This window comes from Parus major, chromosome 4A (assembly GCF_001522545.3).
Source record: "Parus major isolate Abel chromosome 4A, Parus_major1.1, whole genome shotgun sequence".
Lineage (NCBI taxonomy): Eukaryota > Metazoa > Chordata > Aves > Passeriformes > Paridae > Parus > Parus major.
In genome coordinates this window covers 18,019,228-18,036,318 of record NC_031772.1, presented here as the reverse complement: position 1 = coordinate 18,036,318, position 17,091 = coordinate 18,019,228, and the positions used below count along the sequence as shown (strand labels likewise).

The 17,091-nt window shown below is 54.8% G+C and overlaps 1 protein-coding gene across 1 annotated transcript in view; it reads left to right on the top strand.

Annotated features, from left to right (window-relative positions):
* Positions 1 to 6: 6 nt before the first annotated feature.
* The window catches only part of SLC16A2 (solute carrier family 16 member 2), a 35,713-nt gene continuing 18,628 nt past the window's right edge, over positions 7 to 17,091 (top strand). Inside the window, exon 1 of the mRNA XM_015626727.2 lies at positions 7 to 198. Within this exon, the coding sequence (XP_015482213.1) occupies positions 138 to 198 (61 nt within the window). The 5' untranslated portion in view covers positions 7 to 137. The remainder of the gene's footprint in view (positions 199 to 17,091) is intronic.

Sequence of the window (17,091 nt, the reverse complement as noted above, 5' to 3'; positions counted from 1 at the left end):
CGGCCGAGCAGGGACAGAGCGGGGTCGCCGCGCCCTTCCAGCCCCCCGAGGGCGGCTTCGGCTGGGTGGTGGTCTTCGCCGCCGCCTGGTGCAACGGCTCCATCTTCGGCATCCACAACTCCTTCGGGATCCTCTACATGATGCTGCAGAGCGACCTGGGCGAGGGGGAGAAGGACCCGGCGCTAGAGTTTAAAACAGGTACGGGCTCCGCGACCCCTTTCCCCGGGTCGGGCAGGGCGTGCGGGGGGTGCCCGAGCGGAGCGGGGATGCCCGAGCGGAACGGGAAAGGTGCGGCGGCGCGGCCGGCGCTGCCTCCCGGAGCTGGAAGCTCCTTCTCGGCTGTGTTGAACCTCGATTGCTCCCTGCCCCCCTCTATCCTCGTAGCCGTGGCTATATTTATCTCCGACAGCATCATGTGTTTCTAAGCTCCGATGTACTCAATTAAAAGTAATTCGGCTGAAAAACACGCCCTTAGCTTGTCCTGCCGGTGTGTCTCGGGGTAAAGCAGAGCAGCGCTGGTGAATCAGCTGCTGGGTGTGAGCCACCCCCTCTAGTTTTCTTTATTATTGTTCTATTTTATGGGTTTTCAAGCTTTCTATCTGGCTGCCTCGTTGGCCGGGGGTGGCTGCAGGAGAGCATCCCTCCGAGCCGTGTCCATTCAGTGGGACAGCCGGCACCGGGCCGGGCTGGCAGCGCCGCCTGCGCTGTCAGTGCGAGGGCGGCGCGGGGTCTCCAGCGCTTCGCATCCCTGAAAAGCAAGATCCATGGACTGTGTGTTTTGGCAGGAGCGACGGGCCCGGCCGGGATGCAGACTGGGTAGGGTTAACGTGGAGAAAAGGGGTGTTTCTTGCTGCCAAGACCCTGCTGTCGAAGCGGACTTGGCAGAGGGACACCAGCCTGCTGGCGTGGTGGTCCCGGCTGGTGTTGGGAGGCCCAGCCTCGTCTCAGGTCCTGCTGTGCCCCCTGGAAGATCACATCCATCATCCCTGGCATGGACACGCCTGGCCCACCTCGCTCTCATCTGCCAGCTGGAGATTTGATGCTGAAGGAACCTGCTTGTGGTGCTGCCCTGACTCTGGACGGGACGTGGGCAGCAGCCAGGAGTGTGCTGGGGAGGGATGAGTGCCGGGGCTGTGTAAGGACCTTAATGCCTTGTTTTGGGGACCAGCGCTGCCCACGCTCCCTCCCTCAGCTGGCGCACGGCCGGCGAGCGCGGCGGGGAGCGCGCCAGGATGAAATTCATTACGGGATCCACCACATCTACAAACCCAAATTAACTCCGTGGTACTCTTACCAGGGAAACGATGCGACCGTGTAATTACGGGTACTGACGGAGTGCCACGGCGAGCTGCGGACGTGTGGCCAGTTGTAATTAGGGTGATTGATGGGCTGGGAGTGTGTGTGCGCTGTGTGTGCGCGCGTGTGATGCCCAGGAAGCTCATAGTGTAGCTCTCTGTTTCCTGCTGCCTGTGATTGTATCTAGAAAGCCTAAGGCAGGGCTCTAAAGGTAGAAGCGGTAACAAAAGAAATTAAACACTGCAAGTTCTGGTGGTTTAAAGGCTCTGCACCCAAGACAGAGGTTGTAGGAGTCAGCATCTGCCTCTTGCTCCTGCCATCTATTTATTTAAGGCTATGACCGCACAGAGGCCTCGAAAAAGAAAAGGCGTGTGGGTGTTCGAGGCAAACCCAGGCTGGGTAATTAAATCGCCTGGGTGACGAATATATGCATTTTGGTCTGGGTCCTTAATGAAGAGGCCGTTAATAACCGAGCTGTGGCTCCCGGGTTGCGGTGCCGAGGCTCCGGCAGCGGTGACGGAGCCCATCTGCGGCACCTCGGGGGCTGCAGCTGCACTGGCAGGGGCTGAGGGCAGCGGGGTGCAGCCCAGGGCCCCCCTCCAGCCTTTCTTCCCTCGCTCCCACCCCTCCCTGCTCAGCGTTGCATAATTTCCCCGCGGCGCTCGTTTGCGTGCAAACATAATCAGGAAAATATCGTAGCTCCTTTCCAAGCGCTAAGTGATACGGCCTTCCTGAAAAGACCGGTGCTGTCTGTTTGTCCTCCCATGTCACCCTGAGCCCTCCAGCTGCAGGCAACAGCTGGAGCCCAGGGAGCCCCTCATCCCTCCAGCAGGTTGGGAGGATGAGGATCCGCTCCCCGCTCCGACAGCGGCATCCAGCATGGCTGTGGGCATGGCTCAGCCTTTTGTGTCTGCTCTTAAACCTCCTCCAGGTCTCAGGGAGGTGGGTTTGTACCAAAGAAGGGGTTTGGAGGCAAAATGGGGAGTAATGCTGTCAGCTGGTCAGGCATCCCTTTAAAAATAGGGTTCTGTTTATGCTAAAGCGGGTGCTAGTCGGCACTAAACAATAGCCGCCCCGGCTATAATTATCGAGGTTTATTTCTTGTTTGCATTGGTCACGTTTTCTTGCGTTTGATCTTGAGAAACGCAGGATCCGTGGAGTTCAGGTCTGGGGTCAGGCTTTGAAAACAAACCCTGTGGCAGCAATGCATCGAATGCATAGGCTCCTCTCTTTAAAGAAATATACTGTGCTGCCTATGTCAACAAGCACGGCGGGCTGGGGCTGCGACCACCGCGTGCCCCTTCCCCGCGGGACGCCAGCGCCGGGGCCTTTGCGAGGCTCACTCTGTGCTTTGGGTTTGTTTTCTTGCAGGGGGAGTGGAGGAATGCTGAGACTGGAATAAAAAAAAAAATAATAATATACATGTGAATGCTCGGCCAGGAAAAAAAAAAAATAAAAAAAAAATCCGGCTTTGTTGGAGAGGTGTTGAGTGATGTTTGAGGGTGTTTGCTGGGAGGTGAGTGGTGATGTTTCCCTCTGGTTGTACGAGGCTCATTCCTGTGCTGAGGGATCGGTGCTGATCCCACAGCGAGGGCTGACACTGAGCCAAGGGCCAGATGAGCCATCCCAGCTCCAAAAGCCCTTTTGAGTGGCAGCAGGGTCCTGGTGAGCATTAACTGGGCGTGAATTTTCTTACATCAGTGTCTGCTCTGCCTCTGCTTGGATGCTGCCCCAACCCTGGGAGAGGGGACCACAAAGTGGCCTTGTCCCTGCCCAGGGCTGTGCCCTCCCTCAGCCAAGGAGCCACCCGAGGGTCCCAGAGGGTGCTCCAGCTACCTGGGCAGAGCCAGGAGGGTGACATTTCTTGTTCCTCCAAACACATCCTTTGTGCTGTACCTGAGGTCTGGAAAGCCCTGGTGGGACAACCTGCAGAGGCACACAGATTTTGTTGGGTTTTTTTTTTAAAAAAAAGTCTATTTATCCTTTTCTTCTCCCCTCCTCCGCTTTGTGTCAATATCCCAGGTATAGATTAACTCTCTTCGCTTAATATTTAATGTTTTGGTGCCTGGAAATGGAACTGAAAGCATTCAGAGAGGTGGCCTGAGGAGCTGGTCTGGTTTGGCTGCAGCTCCTCTGAGTGCATCCCTGTGTCCATCAGCATCCTCTGATCTGTGTGCAAGAATTTAGGGAACAGTTTCCCCACTTTAGTCCAGCTCCAGACAGGGAGCAGAGGCTGCTGGAGCTCCCTGTGCTTAGGGAAGCTGGAATGGTGCATGGACCACAGTCCTTGACTGACCAGGTCCCGAGGCCAAGGCAGGGCTGATTTATTCCTGAATTCCCATCTGTTTGGCTGGGGAATTTCTTTGTGCTGATTTCACATCCTTAGGACAAGTGAGCACAGGTGGAAAAGGCTAATTTTACTCCAGCCTTGTAATGCAAGCTTGGTGAGAAAGAGCAAGGGTTTAGTTTTTTTTTTTTTTTGAGAAAATAAAGCATTTCAGTGCTAACAGTCAGATGGAAGAGGGGGAGGAGAAGCCCTGGACTCCTCTCTGTGCTGAAGAAGATTCCGTGGGTGGGTGAGAGTGGCTGGAGCTTTAGGAGCTGGGAAGAGAAATCCCAAAGTGAGGGTAAATAACAGAGTGCTTTGGGTTGGAAGAGTCCTTAAAAATCACCCCATTCTACCCTCTGCCATGGGCAGGGACACCTCTAGATATCCCAGGCTGCTCCAAGCCCCAACCTAGCCTTGGACATTTCCAGGGATCCAGGGGCAGCCCCAGCTTCTCTGGGCACATGTGCCAGCCCTCCCCACCCTCCCAGGGAGCAATTCCTTCCCAATATCCCATCCAGCCCTGCCCTCTGGCAGTGGGAGCCATTCCCTGTGTCCTGTCCCTGTCCAGCTCTCCAGGAGATCCTTTAGAGGAGGGGGAGAATCTCCTCCTTCAACCTGGTGGCCACATTGCTTTTATTGCAAGAGGTAATCCCTGGAAACAATCCCAACTAAATTGGAATGATGGGATCATCGTCCAGTGCCGGTGCTTGGGAAGCTCCCACATCCTGAAGGTGACATTGTGGTTGTCCCCTTCTTAAAGCCTTAAATCTGCAGGATTTGGAGCTTTTAGTAATTACCAGGGTGCTGTGCTGGCCCCATTCCTCGGCTTTTTGGCCAAGGGTGCTGTGGACCTCAGAATTCCTGGGACCTTTCCCATGTCCATCCGGGCTCCCAACCCTCCTCTGACCCCACGGAGGGAGGCACTGACGTGAACAGTATTTACATAGCCCAGATGGGGATGTAAATCCAGCAAAAAAAGAGATAAAAAAGACATTTTTATTACCTTGCCCTGCTAGCTGTGCAGTACAAAAGGGAGCTCTCCCAGATTTCCTGGGGGTTTCCCATGGTGGGATGCCAGTGTGCCAGCACCAGGCTCTGCCCCAGCTCAGCTGCCTCTGTTTTGGGAGTTTGTGACTACAGGGAAGCAGGGGGGAGTTTTGAGGAACTGGGGTTTTGCCTGAGCTGATTGCAAGGTGCCGTGTGATATAAAGCAGCCTGAAAAGCAAACAAAGCCCAGTCATGTTGTTAAACCTGGTTCTTGGGGCTGTCGGGAGCGATTAAGGTTATTAGGAGGCCGGAGTGCTGTTTCTAAGGGAGGTTCTTGTTTTTCAAGACTGCAGGGGCCCTCTCAGCCAGCACATTTGCCATTTTAGTGGTTTTTAATTTACTTTTAAGTGTCCTCCACCAGCCAGCCAAGAAGGTGTAAGGTTGTATTTCCTGGTGGCCATTGTCCTCGAGTGGTGGTAGCTCCTGTGGCCCATGAAGAAGTGGAACACGGAGTTGTGCTTGGAGTTTTTTGGTCCTTTTAGTTGCAACTAAATGAACAAAACCGCCTTCACTTTGTGGGGTTTGGATCATAGGTTGAATTTTGAAGGTGCTGAGTTGCAGCTCCACCACTGAGACTGGGCTGGGGGCAGGAGGAGGATGAGGAGGGATTGGAGGGTGAAGGGGTCAGTGCTGCAGATCACCAGGCTGGGATGGATGTGGTGGCACAAGGTGACAATGGGGTGTGATGCAGAGCAAGGCAGAAGAACCATTCCATTTCCTGTTCTGGGGAGAAACCCACAAGTTTGACAAATCAGCCTTTAATTTCCTTAAAACCCCTCAGCAGTTGGAAGCTGCCCATCAGCTGGGATGGGTCTCATCCAACACTTTAAAATAGACCCAACCCATCAGGCTGGGCCAAGCCCTGCAGCCGGGAGGCACCACTGACCTCGTTGGCAGTGCCCAGGGGGTGGCTGTGCATAGCTCATGTGGGAGTTGTCACCTGCCCCTGTCCCTGGGACAGCTCCTCTGGCTCTCTCCCTCCTAATCCAGAGTCTCCAGACATGTCTGTTGACAGGGATTATCCCATTTTTGAGGCAGCACCATCAATCACCCCATCCCACCTGTATCAGTCTTCCAAAAAAATCTGGTGGTGTGATGGGGACCATCAGGACTGGTGGATGTGGAGCTGAATTCCCTGTAGGGCAGTTTGGGGAAGGAGGAATTACCTGGGTTTCCACCTCCCAGGGCTGGTTTTTGTACCCCATGGTGTGCACGGGGGAAATTCCCGGGGTGGCAGCGAGCCAGCCCCGCTCCTGCCGTGCTGACGGGGAGGCGATCCCAGAGGGACGGTGGCACTGCCGCCGTGCCTGGCAGGATTTGGCACCACCTGGATACGAGCCCAGAGCAGCCTTTTGCTGTTTGATCCCAGTCACCTCCCGGGACCTCAGCCAGAGTGGCACATGCCAGCAGCAGGGGGACAGCGTGGCTGGATGAGGTGACACACGGCTGTTGGGGACATCGGCGGCGTTTGGGTTGATGCCACGGGCACTTCCAGAGCTGTGCTCCCTTGCTGGAAACAAATGAGGCTCCACCCTGGCTCCATAATCACAGAATAGGTTGGAAAAAGCCTCCAAGATCACCCAGTCAAACCATATTGGGGTTCTGCCCGCTGTTGGCTGCTGTCCGGGTGCCATATGGAATTTTCTGGCGCGTCACGAAATACCTGAGTCTCTCCCACTCACTTTCTTTGGAATGATCACCCTCCAGGGGTTTCTTATGAGTGGGTCAGAGCATGGAGAAGGATGCCAGAATTTCCCAGCTGAGACAGAGGCCACGCACCCACACCTTGCAGCCGGTGTTTTCCCCGAGGAATCAATTCTCCCCGGATCTCCGCAACCTCGCGCAATCTCTGCGCGTTCCTTGGCATCACCACGGCAATGGGCAGCACGAGGACTGGACACCACTCCAGCACGTGTGTAAATACGCTGCTGCACCCATCACAGCAGGGATTTGTCATCTTTTCCCTCCCTCTTCCTCGAAGGATTGATTATTCCCTATTGCCAGGGAAGGAGATGCTGCCCTTTGGCGCTCAGCCGTGCCCGCCGCGGGCACCGGAGCTCTCGGTTCTCCGCGGGCCCTTTTGGCACATCCACCCCGAGACAGTTGGGGCGGTTGCAAAACCCACATGACGTGTGCTGGGAATTGCTGCAACACGCTCGCGAGGCGCGAGCCATTCCAGCCTCTCCCCGGCACCTCGCACAACAGGTCCTGCCAGCTCCGGGGCCGGCGCTGCCCGCACGCCCTGCCCGCGGCTCCGGCCGCCGCTCCGGCCTCCCTCGGATACACCCCACGGGCAGGGAGGCACGGCGCTGCATTCCATCCGCACCTTTGCAGGGTTTTCATCCCCCCAACCCTCGTCCTTTTAGTTGTAGATCCCTAAAGAATTTACCTGATGTGCGAGCTTGCCCCGAGTCGCCAGCACAATGATGTGCATGACAATTTTTTGGATACAAAAGCAAATCCTTGGAGAGCTGGAGCGGGGTGAAACACTGGGGAAAACCCTCGGGAAGAGCTGCTGGGTCACAGCCCTGTGCCTGTGGTGAGTTGTTTTGCTGGAACTCATCCTGGGCATCCTTGACAGCTGTGCCACGGCGTTGTAACGCCATGCCGTGCCGTGCCACGCTGGCCTCTGGGCAAGGAACAGCCCAACGTGCTCTGAGCAACCTCCCAGCCTCGTGTGGGATCAGGATGGCAGCCCCAGCACCCCTCTGCATGCCCCAGGGGAGCTCCAGCTGGGGGATACCCCGTGCCTCCATCCCCGCAGGGCGCAGGCAGAGGAGCGTTGCAGCACACGGCTGCAGCGTGCGGCGTGTCCCAGAGCCAGGTGGAGAAGGTTTTTTGGGGTCACTGCTGCCAGTGCTCCTGGTTTTGGGAGAATCTGGTCTGCAAAACCTCACGCTGGAGGAGATGAGCTCACCAAACCCTCCTCCTCTGCATCTTTGGGATGTTTTTGGCTCTGGGTTTTGATTTAGCGGCTCACAATGGGTTTTGCTTGCTCTGCCAAGGCTGGGTTGGACAGGGCTTTGAGGAAGCTGGTCCAGAGAAGGTGTCCCTGCCCATGGCAGTGGGGTTGGACCTGGTTCTTTCAACCTAAACCATTCCATGATTCCCTGCAGCCCAGCTGCCTCTCCTGGGGCGGGCAGCCCCGCGTGCTCTGCAGCGGCTCAGGCGCTCGGTGCATGGGCTGACTTGTTGGGGTTCGCCCCAGGCAAACACCGGGGCCCTTCTCAGGGAGGAGAAACAACCCTACCACAGCGCCTGCGGCCAAGGAACCTGCTCTGAGCACCCACCCACCACCCCAGCCTGGCGACCAGCTGAGCTGGGGACCCCAGGGCACGTGGCCACCCTGCCCAGTGGCATCCCCAGAGGGCTTTTTCTTGGTCATCTCACATCAGGCACCAAAGCAAAGCTTTTGTTTCAAAATCTTGGCCTTGATCTGTCCGCCCGCAGATCCCGTGCGTAAAAGGGAGGCCAAATCCTTCCCTCCTGGGGGATGTGGGTGCTTGCCAGGGAGCCGGAGGGGTTTTTTTGCACAAAACCTGTGCAAAGCAGGGGGAGCTCAGTGAATAAACCTGGAGCCCACCGAGGTGGGAATCACACCCAATTGCAGCTCCTTCAGTGAGGATTGTGCCTCCCAAGCTCCGTCTGATTCGAGTCCGATGGAAAAGTATCATCTGTGATTAAAGATTGACTGTAATTACATAATGGGTATGCACCAGATGATGCCCAGACAAGCTCCCTCCTGGGATTTCCCAACTTTTGGAGTGTTTGCAATCATCCTAAAGAGCTTCCTCCTACCAAGAAGGGGGGGTGGTAATTATTGATTTTACGGCAGCACCGGCACAAGGCTCAGCAGCAGCACCGTGGTCACCAGAGCCGGGCTGTGGCCACCCTGCCTGCCCTGGTAGCTCTGGGGCATGGTCTGGCACAAGAGATGCATCCCCCCAGCCTTGCAATGGCAATAAAAAGTACAATAAAATAAATGAGAACAAAACACCAAGGGAGTAAAGCTGCTTTTTGGCTCTCCTGGCAAAGCCAGCGGAGCGGCTGCCGCCGTGTGCTTACGCCGTGGCGGGTGACGAAAAGGCAACGTCAGGATGTTCTTGATGGTGGGCCAGCTCTTAATCCGTGCATTTTAGAGAAACCCAGTTTGTTTCTTAAGATTTGTGGGAGTGGGGACAACTGGGGGTGTGGGGAGCTTGTCTGGGATTAAACCTGCCTGAGAGCCAAGCACGCCAAGCTCGCGAGCCCGGGGAGAGCTTAATTAAAGTCAACGGAGAAGCGTTTCCAAGAAAATAATACAGGGTTTTTAAACGGGATATTTTTGTTCTGGGCCCAGAATGCCTCCTTTCCCCGCTTCGGTGTCATCTTTAATAAAACAAAATGAGATCTCCAAGAAAAACAAATTGGAGCTCTTAAAAGGCGCTGCGGAGATAAAAATCAGTAACAGTGTTGCTGGTAACACCTTGGGTTATTAAAAGGGAAAGAATGCTAACGATGCAAATCGCATCGGCCTTTCTTGTGGTTGCTCCCCGGCGGGAGCCTGCGCGCCCTGCCAGGGGGGCATGGGCACGGTGCCCCTCGCCCTGGGGCTGCAGGGGCACAAAAGCTTTGTCCTTCGCTGGCCAGGGGGATTGGGGAATGTTCGGGAGATGCTGACACAGGGAGGATTTTGGAGTTTTCTCTCCCCAGGTTCTGGTGGCAGCTCCTGGGGTCAGGGGCGGTGTTGAGGTCAAGTAGCAAAAAAGCTTGGAAACATGGCGAGGATCAGGTTTCAGGGTACACCAAACTTTAAAGGAGCTGAAATCGGGGCTGGTGCTGTTGGGAAGATGCCACAGGCCATGAGAGCTCCTTTAGAGGCGATGAACATGTGACTGGAAACAGCAAGTTGGGCTTTTTACGGCCTGAGAGCGGCTGGGTGTGGCTTTGCTCCTCATGCCAAGGCATCAGGCTGGAAAACTGGGGTCACTTCCTCTAAATCCAGTGCCCCAGTCCCACTGGTACAGCTGGATCCCACTGCTCTCACAGTGCCCTGGCCCCTGGCAGGCCCTCCTGGCTGCCTGGCCTCGTGTTGCTCCCCAGGATGCTGGAGCAGGGATGTGGGAAGGGCTGGGGGAGTCGCTGGGGATGTGGGTTTGGTCCCTCCACCATCTGCTTCTGCCAGAGAGGACTCAGAGCTGCCCCTTTTATTCCGTGTGCTCCCATCCTGGCTAGGGCTGGCCATGTCCTGGTTGGGAGCTGAGGATCCAGTGGGATCCAGTGGGATCCAGTGGGACACAGGGGCGCTGCTGCCGGCCCAGGTTCGGAGGGAGGAAGCTGCTGTAGGGTCCTGTCTGTCCATCTGTCCACAAAGCAGCAGAATCCTTTCAGACAGGATGGATTTAAAATGCCCAGGGTGATGAATTCGAGGACAGCTCCTGCTTTGCTGCTGTGCCCAGCTACATCAGATAAGGCAATTACAGTTTTATCACTTAATTGCAGAGCATAATAATAGGAGTGGTATCAGGATAGGCCATTGCCAAGGGGGGAATATTGGGAATATGTTGGGTTCTTGCCTCTTTTTTTTCAATATAAACTCAGTGAAGCCTCAGCCCTGCTGGGGGTTTGAGGTCTTGAGAGGCTCCTCTTGCCTGTTCCCCACCATTTCCCTCCCCAGGGGGAAATTCAGCATTAAATAAAAGCTGTGCTGATTGTCCTGATGCCAGGGAAGTTTCTCCAGAGTCGGTGAGAACCCAGCCTGGGAGGGGAAGGGGTGAGGACTGACAGGGATGTTGTCAACAACTTCATGGACAGCTTTTCCCTTGCACCTTGGGAATGAGATTCCCATCCCTTGCAGGTTTTTCCTGTCCTGCTCAGCAGGTGTGGGGTGCACACTCACGGCTGCACGAGGGCATGGGGCTGATTCTGGGGGTCTGGATGCCCTTGGGAGGGACAGCTGGGAATGAATCCTAAAGCCCTTTGCAGCAGGCTTTCCCACTCTCGGTGTCACGTGCGGAATGCTCGATCGCTGCGCTGGAACCCAGATGGGAAAATGAAAATTTTATATTTGGCAACTCCTTCGCAGCCTGCTGGGGCGGTGTGGGAGAGGTGAGAGACATTGGCTGTGATATCCAAGAGCTCTGCTTGTCTCTGGCTCACGTGGTCCCAGTTTTCCACTCTCCCTGTGGAACTGTCAAGGAGGCTGAGCACTCCCAGTGTCAGGATTTGGGGCATTTCCCCACCCAAACCGGCCTGGCTGGTGCTTTCCTGCCTTGAAAACGAGGATTTTCAAGACCCAAGGTGGGTTTCTCACCAAGAACTGAAGTTTTGCCTTGCTTGTCCTGATGTTTGCAGGGTCAGGTGGTAAAAACTCAGGTGATCTGGGGACAAGGGATGGTGTCACAGGCTTTTAACTGGGAGAGCTGAAACTCCCTTGGGATCTGCATTTTAGGAGAGGACCTCTATTAAGGGAGATTAATACAAAATCCAGTGTGTTGCCCAAAGCTAAGAAATCATGGCAGATTTTTTTAAAGCTGTTAAACTCTGCCCTGCTTCAGTTCATCAACCAAAGCGTGAACCAAGCAGCCTGGAGAGGAGGCACTTCAGGTCCTGGTCTGACCCCTGAGCCTGGCTGTTAACTCCTGCTGGCCCATCCTAATCTCCATCTGGAGATAAGATTAGCCCCAGTCTGGTTTTCAGAGCTCGTTTCCTTCCCTTGGGACAGCATCCTCCCAACCCCAGGGTTCCCAGCCCCACCATCTGCAGCCTCCCCCCGCCACAGTTTGTGTTCCACTGGCCTCATAAACAAAAATGACGCAAAAAAAACCCCTGCAGAAAAGAGTTTTTACAGCAGGCAGAGTTTTCCTAGCCCACAAAGGCGGTTGTTTAGATTTTTATTGCCGGATGAAGAAGGATGAAGATAAAAAACAACCCTTAACGCTGTTGGGGAGATGATGCAAGGCAGAGCAGCGTGGAAAGCGATGTCTCTGAGGGCTTTAATGTTTCCTCTGCTTCCGAATCAGGAATGAGCTATTGCAAAATGCCAGGCATTGCCGGGTGACTCCAGCCCCTGGCCACGCGCCGACACTTTCTGCAGCAGATAACTCCTGCTTTATCACCCGTCTGCAGCGGGCCAGAACTTCCCCTGAGCGTTGGGGTTTGGGAAGATGGTGAAGAAGCAAGGCAGCAGGATGTGGGGCTGGTGTGGAAGCAGCAGGCTGCTGGCCGGGTTCCCCATTAGTCAGGGTGACGAGTCGATCTCCTTTCCCATTTTCTTATGAATGAATCGGTTTTGGCTCGGCCCGATGGTCAGACTGGTTCAGCGAGATGCAGCTGGTATCAGTCTCATTAGCAGAGGAGACAAAAAGCAGCCTCTCCCTGGCTCTGCAAACTCCCTGTGATCCCGACAGGCCCGCGGCTGCCAGGGCTGACAGCGGCACTGCCGGGGCTCAGCTCCTCCATCACCCCCTTCCCTCTGCGCCTCTCCCAGCTCCTGGGCACGCTGAAGCTTCACAGGCACTTCAAAACAAGTGTGGATGCACACAGGGTCCTGCATCCCTTCTGCTCTCCAAGTGCATCAGTGATTTTTAGCGGAAAATTCATTTTCAGGGGACAATTTCAGCTCCAGGTCGCCTGTGGTTGCTGTGAGCAGCACAGCTCGGTTTTGTTTGCTGTTCCACTCAGAGTCAGCCCTTGGCCAGTGGAAAATGTTTGGCATTTTGCCAGTGCTTCAGCTGGAGCGGTTGGGATTTGGGAATGTGGGGCAGGGGCAGTGGTGAGGTGTGGCTGCCTCTGCTCAGCCCTGTCGTGAGGATTTGCCGCGGTGTCACCGCTCTTCCCTTCCTTGTCAGCCCCCAGCGCCCCTGTCCTGCTCTGCCTGTCCATAATGCCACCCCACGAGTGTCCCAGCTCCCTTGGGATGGGATTTCCCCCTGCTGGGGTCACTGCAGAGGCTGAGGAATGGTGAGGATGGTGCCACAGGAGCAGCATCACCAGTGTTGTCACAGAGCAGGACAGGCTGGTGACCCCCAGCACATCCCCAGGGATCCGTGCTGGGCAGAGCAGAGGGGTTGGACCCACCCCACGCTTGGGGCTCTGCATTCCCTGGCCCCTCACGTCCCTCCATACCCCAAAATCCTGGCTGGCTTCAGCTCCACGCTGCTGAATCCTCTCAGCACCTGCCTTTCCCTTTGCCCCTGAGCACGGAGGGGTGAAGGGGGAGCTCAGGCAAGAAAACAAGACTGGGAGCTGGGGGCTGTGTTCCCTACAGCAATCCCACCCTTGGCACCTGTAGGGCAGGATGAGTTTTGTAGGGGCAGGGGTAATTCTGCAGGGACAGGGTAGTTTTGATTCCCACCCCGTATTTCCACGGGGAGGAAGAGGAGGCTCCTTGGCCACAGAGATGGGGTGCAAGGCTTTTCACCCTGACTCACAGCACCAAACCTCCCCCAGTAACTGACAGAAGCCTTCATTAACCTGCCCTGTTGTTTATTCCCATTTCAAAGCCCTTGATGCAGCAAAAAGCGGAGGCATTTCCTCAGGAAAGCACATTAACGTTTCACCTGCCTTCAGAGCCCTTTGCTACTTGGAGTGGTCGGGGCTGTCCCCGGTTCCCCTCGCTCTCGTTAAACATTGTGTGGCTCCAAGGGAGCTCTGCCTGTGGCTCCAGCCCTGGGGGGCCTGGTTCTTAATTTATATGGAGATGTGAGTGTGTGCACAGACGGATTTATGGATGTGGATGGTGGACCCCCATCCGAGGGGCAGCGGCAGGAGCTGCAGGGATCCTGGCGTGAGGATGGGAAGCAGGGGGCTCATCCTGCTGTGAACCTCAGCTGTGGCTCTTCTCCTCCTGCCTGCAGCACCAAAGGGCAGGGCTGGCCCTTCCCCGGAGCCACCCGGCGTCTGAAAAACTTTCAAATGAGAGCAGGTCAGCCAAAAGTGACAGCCCGTTGGCAAAGGGGTGTAACCTGCTTCTTGCTGGGCTCAAAAAATAAAAAAAAAATAAAAAAAAAAAAAGCATTAGATTAAATATTGCTGGTTTTCACTTTCCTTTAGCGGTCAGATTTGTTTAATGACAGCCTGCTCTATTTTTCTGAGATATCCAGTTGTTTTCAAATGTGGTCTTTAATGTAAGGAAGCTCCAAGAGATTAAAATCACAAGGATATTTTGCCCTTCTCTCGCCCTCTGGGTGTCTGGTTTAACGATGATACACAAGTGTTGTGTCATCTGGGGATCTTTTTCCTGGTCCATGGGCTCCAGGAGCACTATCCAAAGGCTCTGTCTGTGCTGCAGACCTGGGGCAAACTCTCCAGAGTTGGGGCAAGAAATAATTTCCTGATGGCCATCAGGAGAAGAGCCCAGATTTTCCACCACGGAGCTCTTTTGTCCCACAGACACTGTGCCAGCCCAGGATGACTCTGTGCCTGCCCCAGGGCTCTGCTCAGCCTGCTTAAAAACAGCTTTTCTTCATTTCTTTTGATTTTTAAAGATGTTCTCTCAGTGGAGGAGGCTCTCCAATGTGGCCAGTCATCACCTTGTGTCCCTCACGCCATGGGAGGGCTGGGGACAATCTGGGGAAGATGCTGGTGTGGCAGGAGAGCTGAGGTGGAAGAGGCCATGGAGGGAGGTGTTACCTCCTTTGTGAGTGAACCTTGGGGGCAAAACAACTTAAAAGCCACCTGGCACAGCCTGGGGAGGGGCCTCCCCTCAGAAAGCAGCTGGAGCAGTCAGGATTTTCCCTTTCATATTTCCAGCCCCGTGCATCGTTGGGTATTGGGCAGATTTTGTCTTCGGGGAAATTTTGGGCTGTGTTGGGTGGAAGCAAATAAGTAACATAACTGAAATATTTTGGTAATGTTGGGGTGGGTGGCTCTGCCTGGGCCACAGGGGAGGAATCCCAGCCTTCCCCATATCAGGGATTTTGCTCAGGTGGGGCTGAGGATGAGGTTGCCACAGCACATTTTTCCTCTGGAGCTTGGAGGGCTCTGGGGGGTGGCTGTGTGGGGGTGGCTCTGGAGATGGTGCTGCAGGGCAGGGCCAGCAGTGCCCGTGGAGAGTGTGGTTGGCACTGGTTAAAACTCAGGGATGTTTTCTTCCAACCTCGCTCACCCTGGGGCTGCCCCAGCCTTGGCTGGTGGGTGTTGGGGACCCCAAACCATCCATGCCCATCTCATAGGATAATAGAATCATGGAACATCCCAAGTTAGAAGGGACCCTTGAGGTTGATCCAGTCCAATCCCAGACCTGCACAGACACCCCAACATTCCCAGCCCACTCATCCCTAAATGCTCCTGGAGCTCCGGCAGCCTCGGGGCCGTGACCATTCCCTGAGAGCCTGGGCAGTGCCCCAGCACCTTCTGGGGGAAGAACCTCTTCCTGATATCCAACCTAAACCTCCCCTGACACAATTTCATGTCATCCCCATCCACCACAGAATGGGAAAGGATTGGGCTGACTGGGAGATGTGGAGGACAGGAGGGAGAACATGCAGTGTTGAAACCCAGGCTGGGGTTGTTCCTGAGAAGGGGACAGAAGGTGCCTCACTGCCTTCAGCTCCCTCAAAAGTTGCAAAAACCAAGGCAATTAACTGTGTTTTCTGTCCAGTGAGGGGCAGGTTGCAAAGTGGTGCTTGGGAATTCTGCAGCAGGGAAGGTGTTAGTCGAGAGAAACACTTGGAGTTCAAGACAGGCCCTTGTTTAGGGGAAGGTACAGATAGTTATTAAACACCCTGTAGGGACTGAAAAGACAAAAATCCCTGTAGAGATTGAAAATTGAAAATTGAAAATTGAAATTGAAAATTGAAAATTGAAAATTGAAAATTGAAAATTGAAAATTGAAAATTGAAAATTGAAAATTGAAAATTGAAAATTGAAAATTGAAAATTGAAATTGAAAATAGATGAGGCACTTGGGGACATGGTTTAGTGATGGGCTTGGCAGTGCTGGGGTAACAGGAGGACTCAATGCTTTCAGAAAGCTTCTCCAACCTAAACAACTCCATGATTCTACGATTCCAAGACTGGACATGCCCACTACCAGAGGGTTTGGAGGAAAGGCTGTGCAGAAATCTGCCAGGACTGGGAGAAGGCCACAGATGTCCTGCAGTGGCAATTATTTGTCTAAAAACCAGTGCCTGGGCGGGCGAGGAGCTCTGGCCAGGGCTCCTGGGTTTGGTGTTCAGTCTGCTGGGACTCTCCCCTCAATGCTCAGGGCTGGCAAAGGGCTGGAAGTATTTTTCTTTCTGAGTATCCCTTAATTAGCTGAAAGGGAAGGCTGTCAAGTACCCAGCTGAGAAGGAAAAATATCTTTGTAGCCTGTGACCAGCCCAACATTTCGCCTCCATTTATTTTCCCTGACTTCTTTGTTTTCCCCTTTGAAAAAAAAGTGTGTTTTTCTCTTTCCTTTCATTTAACTGCTATTTATTTGCTGGTAAGTGGAAGGAATTCAGCTGGGATCAGCCTGGCTCCTGCCAGGGACTGGAGTTGGAAAGTTTCCGTGGGGGAGATGTAAGAGCAGAGCAGGGGGGTTGTTTTCCACCCGCCGCCGGTCCTCACTCCGCGGGTCCCTGGGTCACGGCCAGCCAGGTTGCATGGGTTTAATTCTCTTTTTTTTACTGGGATGTGGACAAGTGCCCATGGGAGTTGTGGTGGGAGGAGCGTGGAGCTGGGCTGTGGAGTTTCTTCTTCTCCTCACTGTTAATGGGAAACAGAAGATGGCTTGGGAGAAATTTGGCAAAGAGGGAAACTTTTCTGTCTCTTCTAGCTTGGAAAAAAGCATCCTTTCTCACCCCTGTCTCACGGCAGAGGGAGGAGGGTTCCCAAACACAGTCTGGGAGGGGGGCAGAGGAGACAGAAAGTGCCCAGTGATTTCACAAGGATGGAGCAGCCTTGGGCCACCAGCTTTGTTTTGGGAGTGGAGCCCAGCCTGTCTCCCTTTGGAGGCCGGGATCCATCCCATCTTCTCCCCAAGGCATCAAGGGCTGGATGCCCCAGGCGCTCTCAGCCTGAGGTAATGCTGGGGATTTTTGGGGTCCTGTGTTAGGTGTGATGTCTCCATGTAGATGGAGATGCAGTGGTGGATCAGTGCTGGGCACTGGCTCCCGTAGGGATGCACATGGATTCTGTGCCTGGCTGGGACATGAACCCCTGACCTTGGTGTGGAGAGCTCTGTTGGCTTTGCCCCTCATCCTGGCTTGTGAGCTGGTGCTGCTTCACCGTCTGCTCCGAGCTGTGTTGGCCAGGACCCACAGCTCCATGTCCTGGTGGATCCCAGGGCTGGCCAGGCTGCTCCAGCAGGGAACCACAGCTCCATGTCCTGGTGGATCCCAGGGCTGGCTGAGCTGCTCCAGTCCTGGTGGATCCCAGGGCTGGCTGAGCTGTTCCAGCTGGGAACCACAGCTCCATGTCCTGGTGGATCCCAGGGCTGGCTGAGCTGTTCCAGCT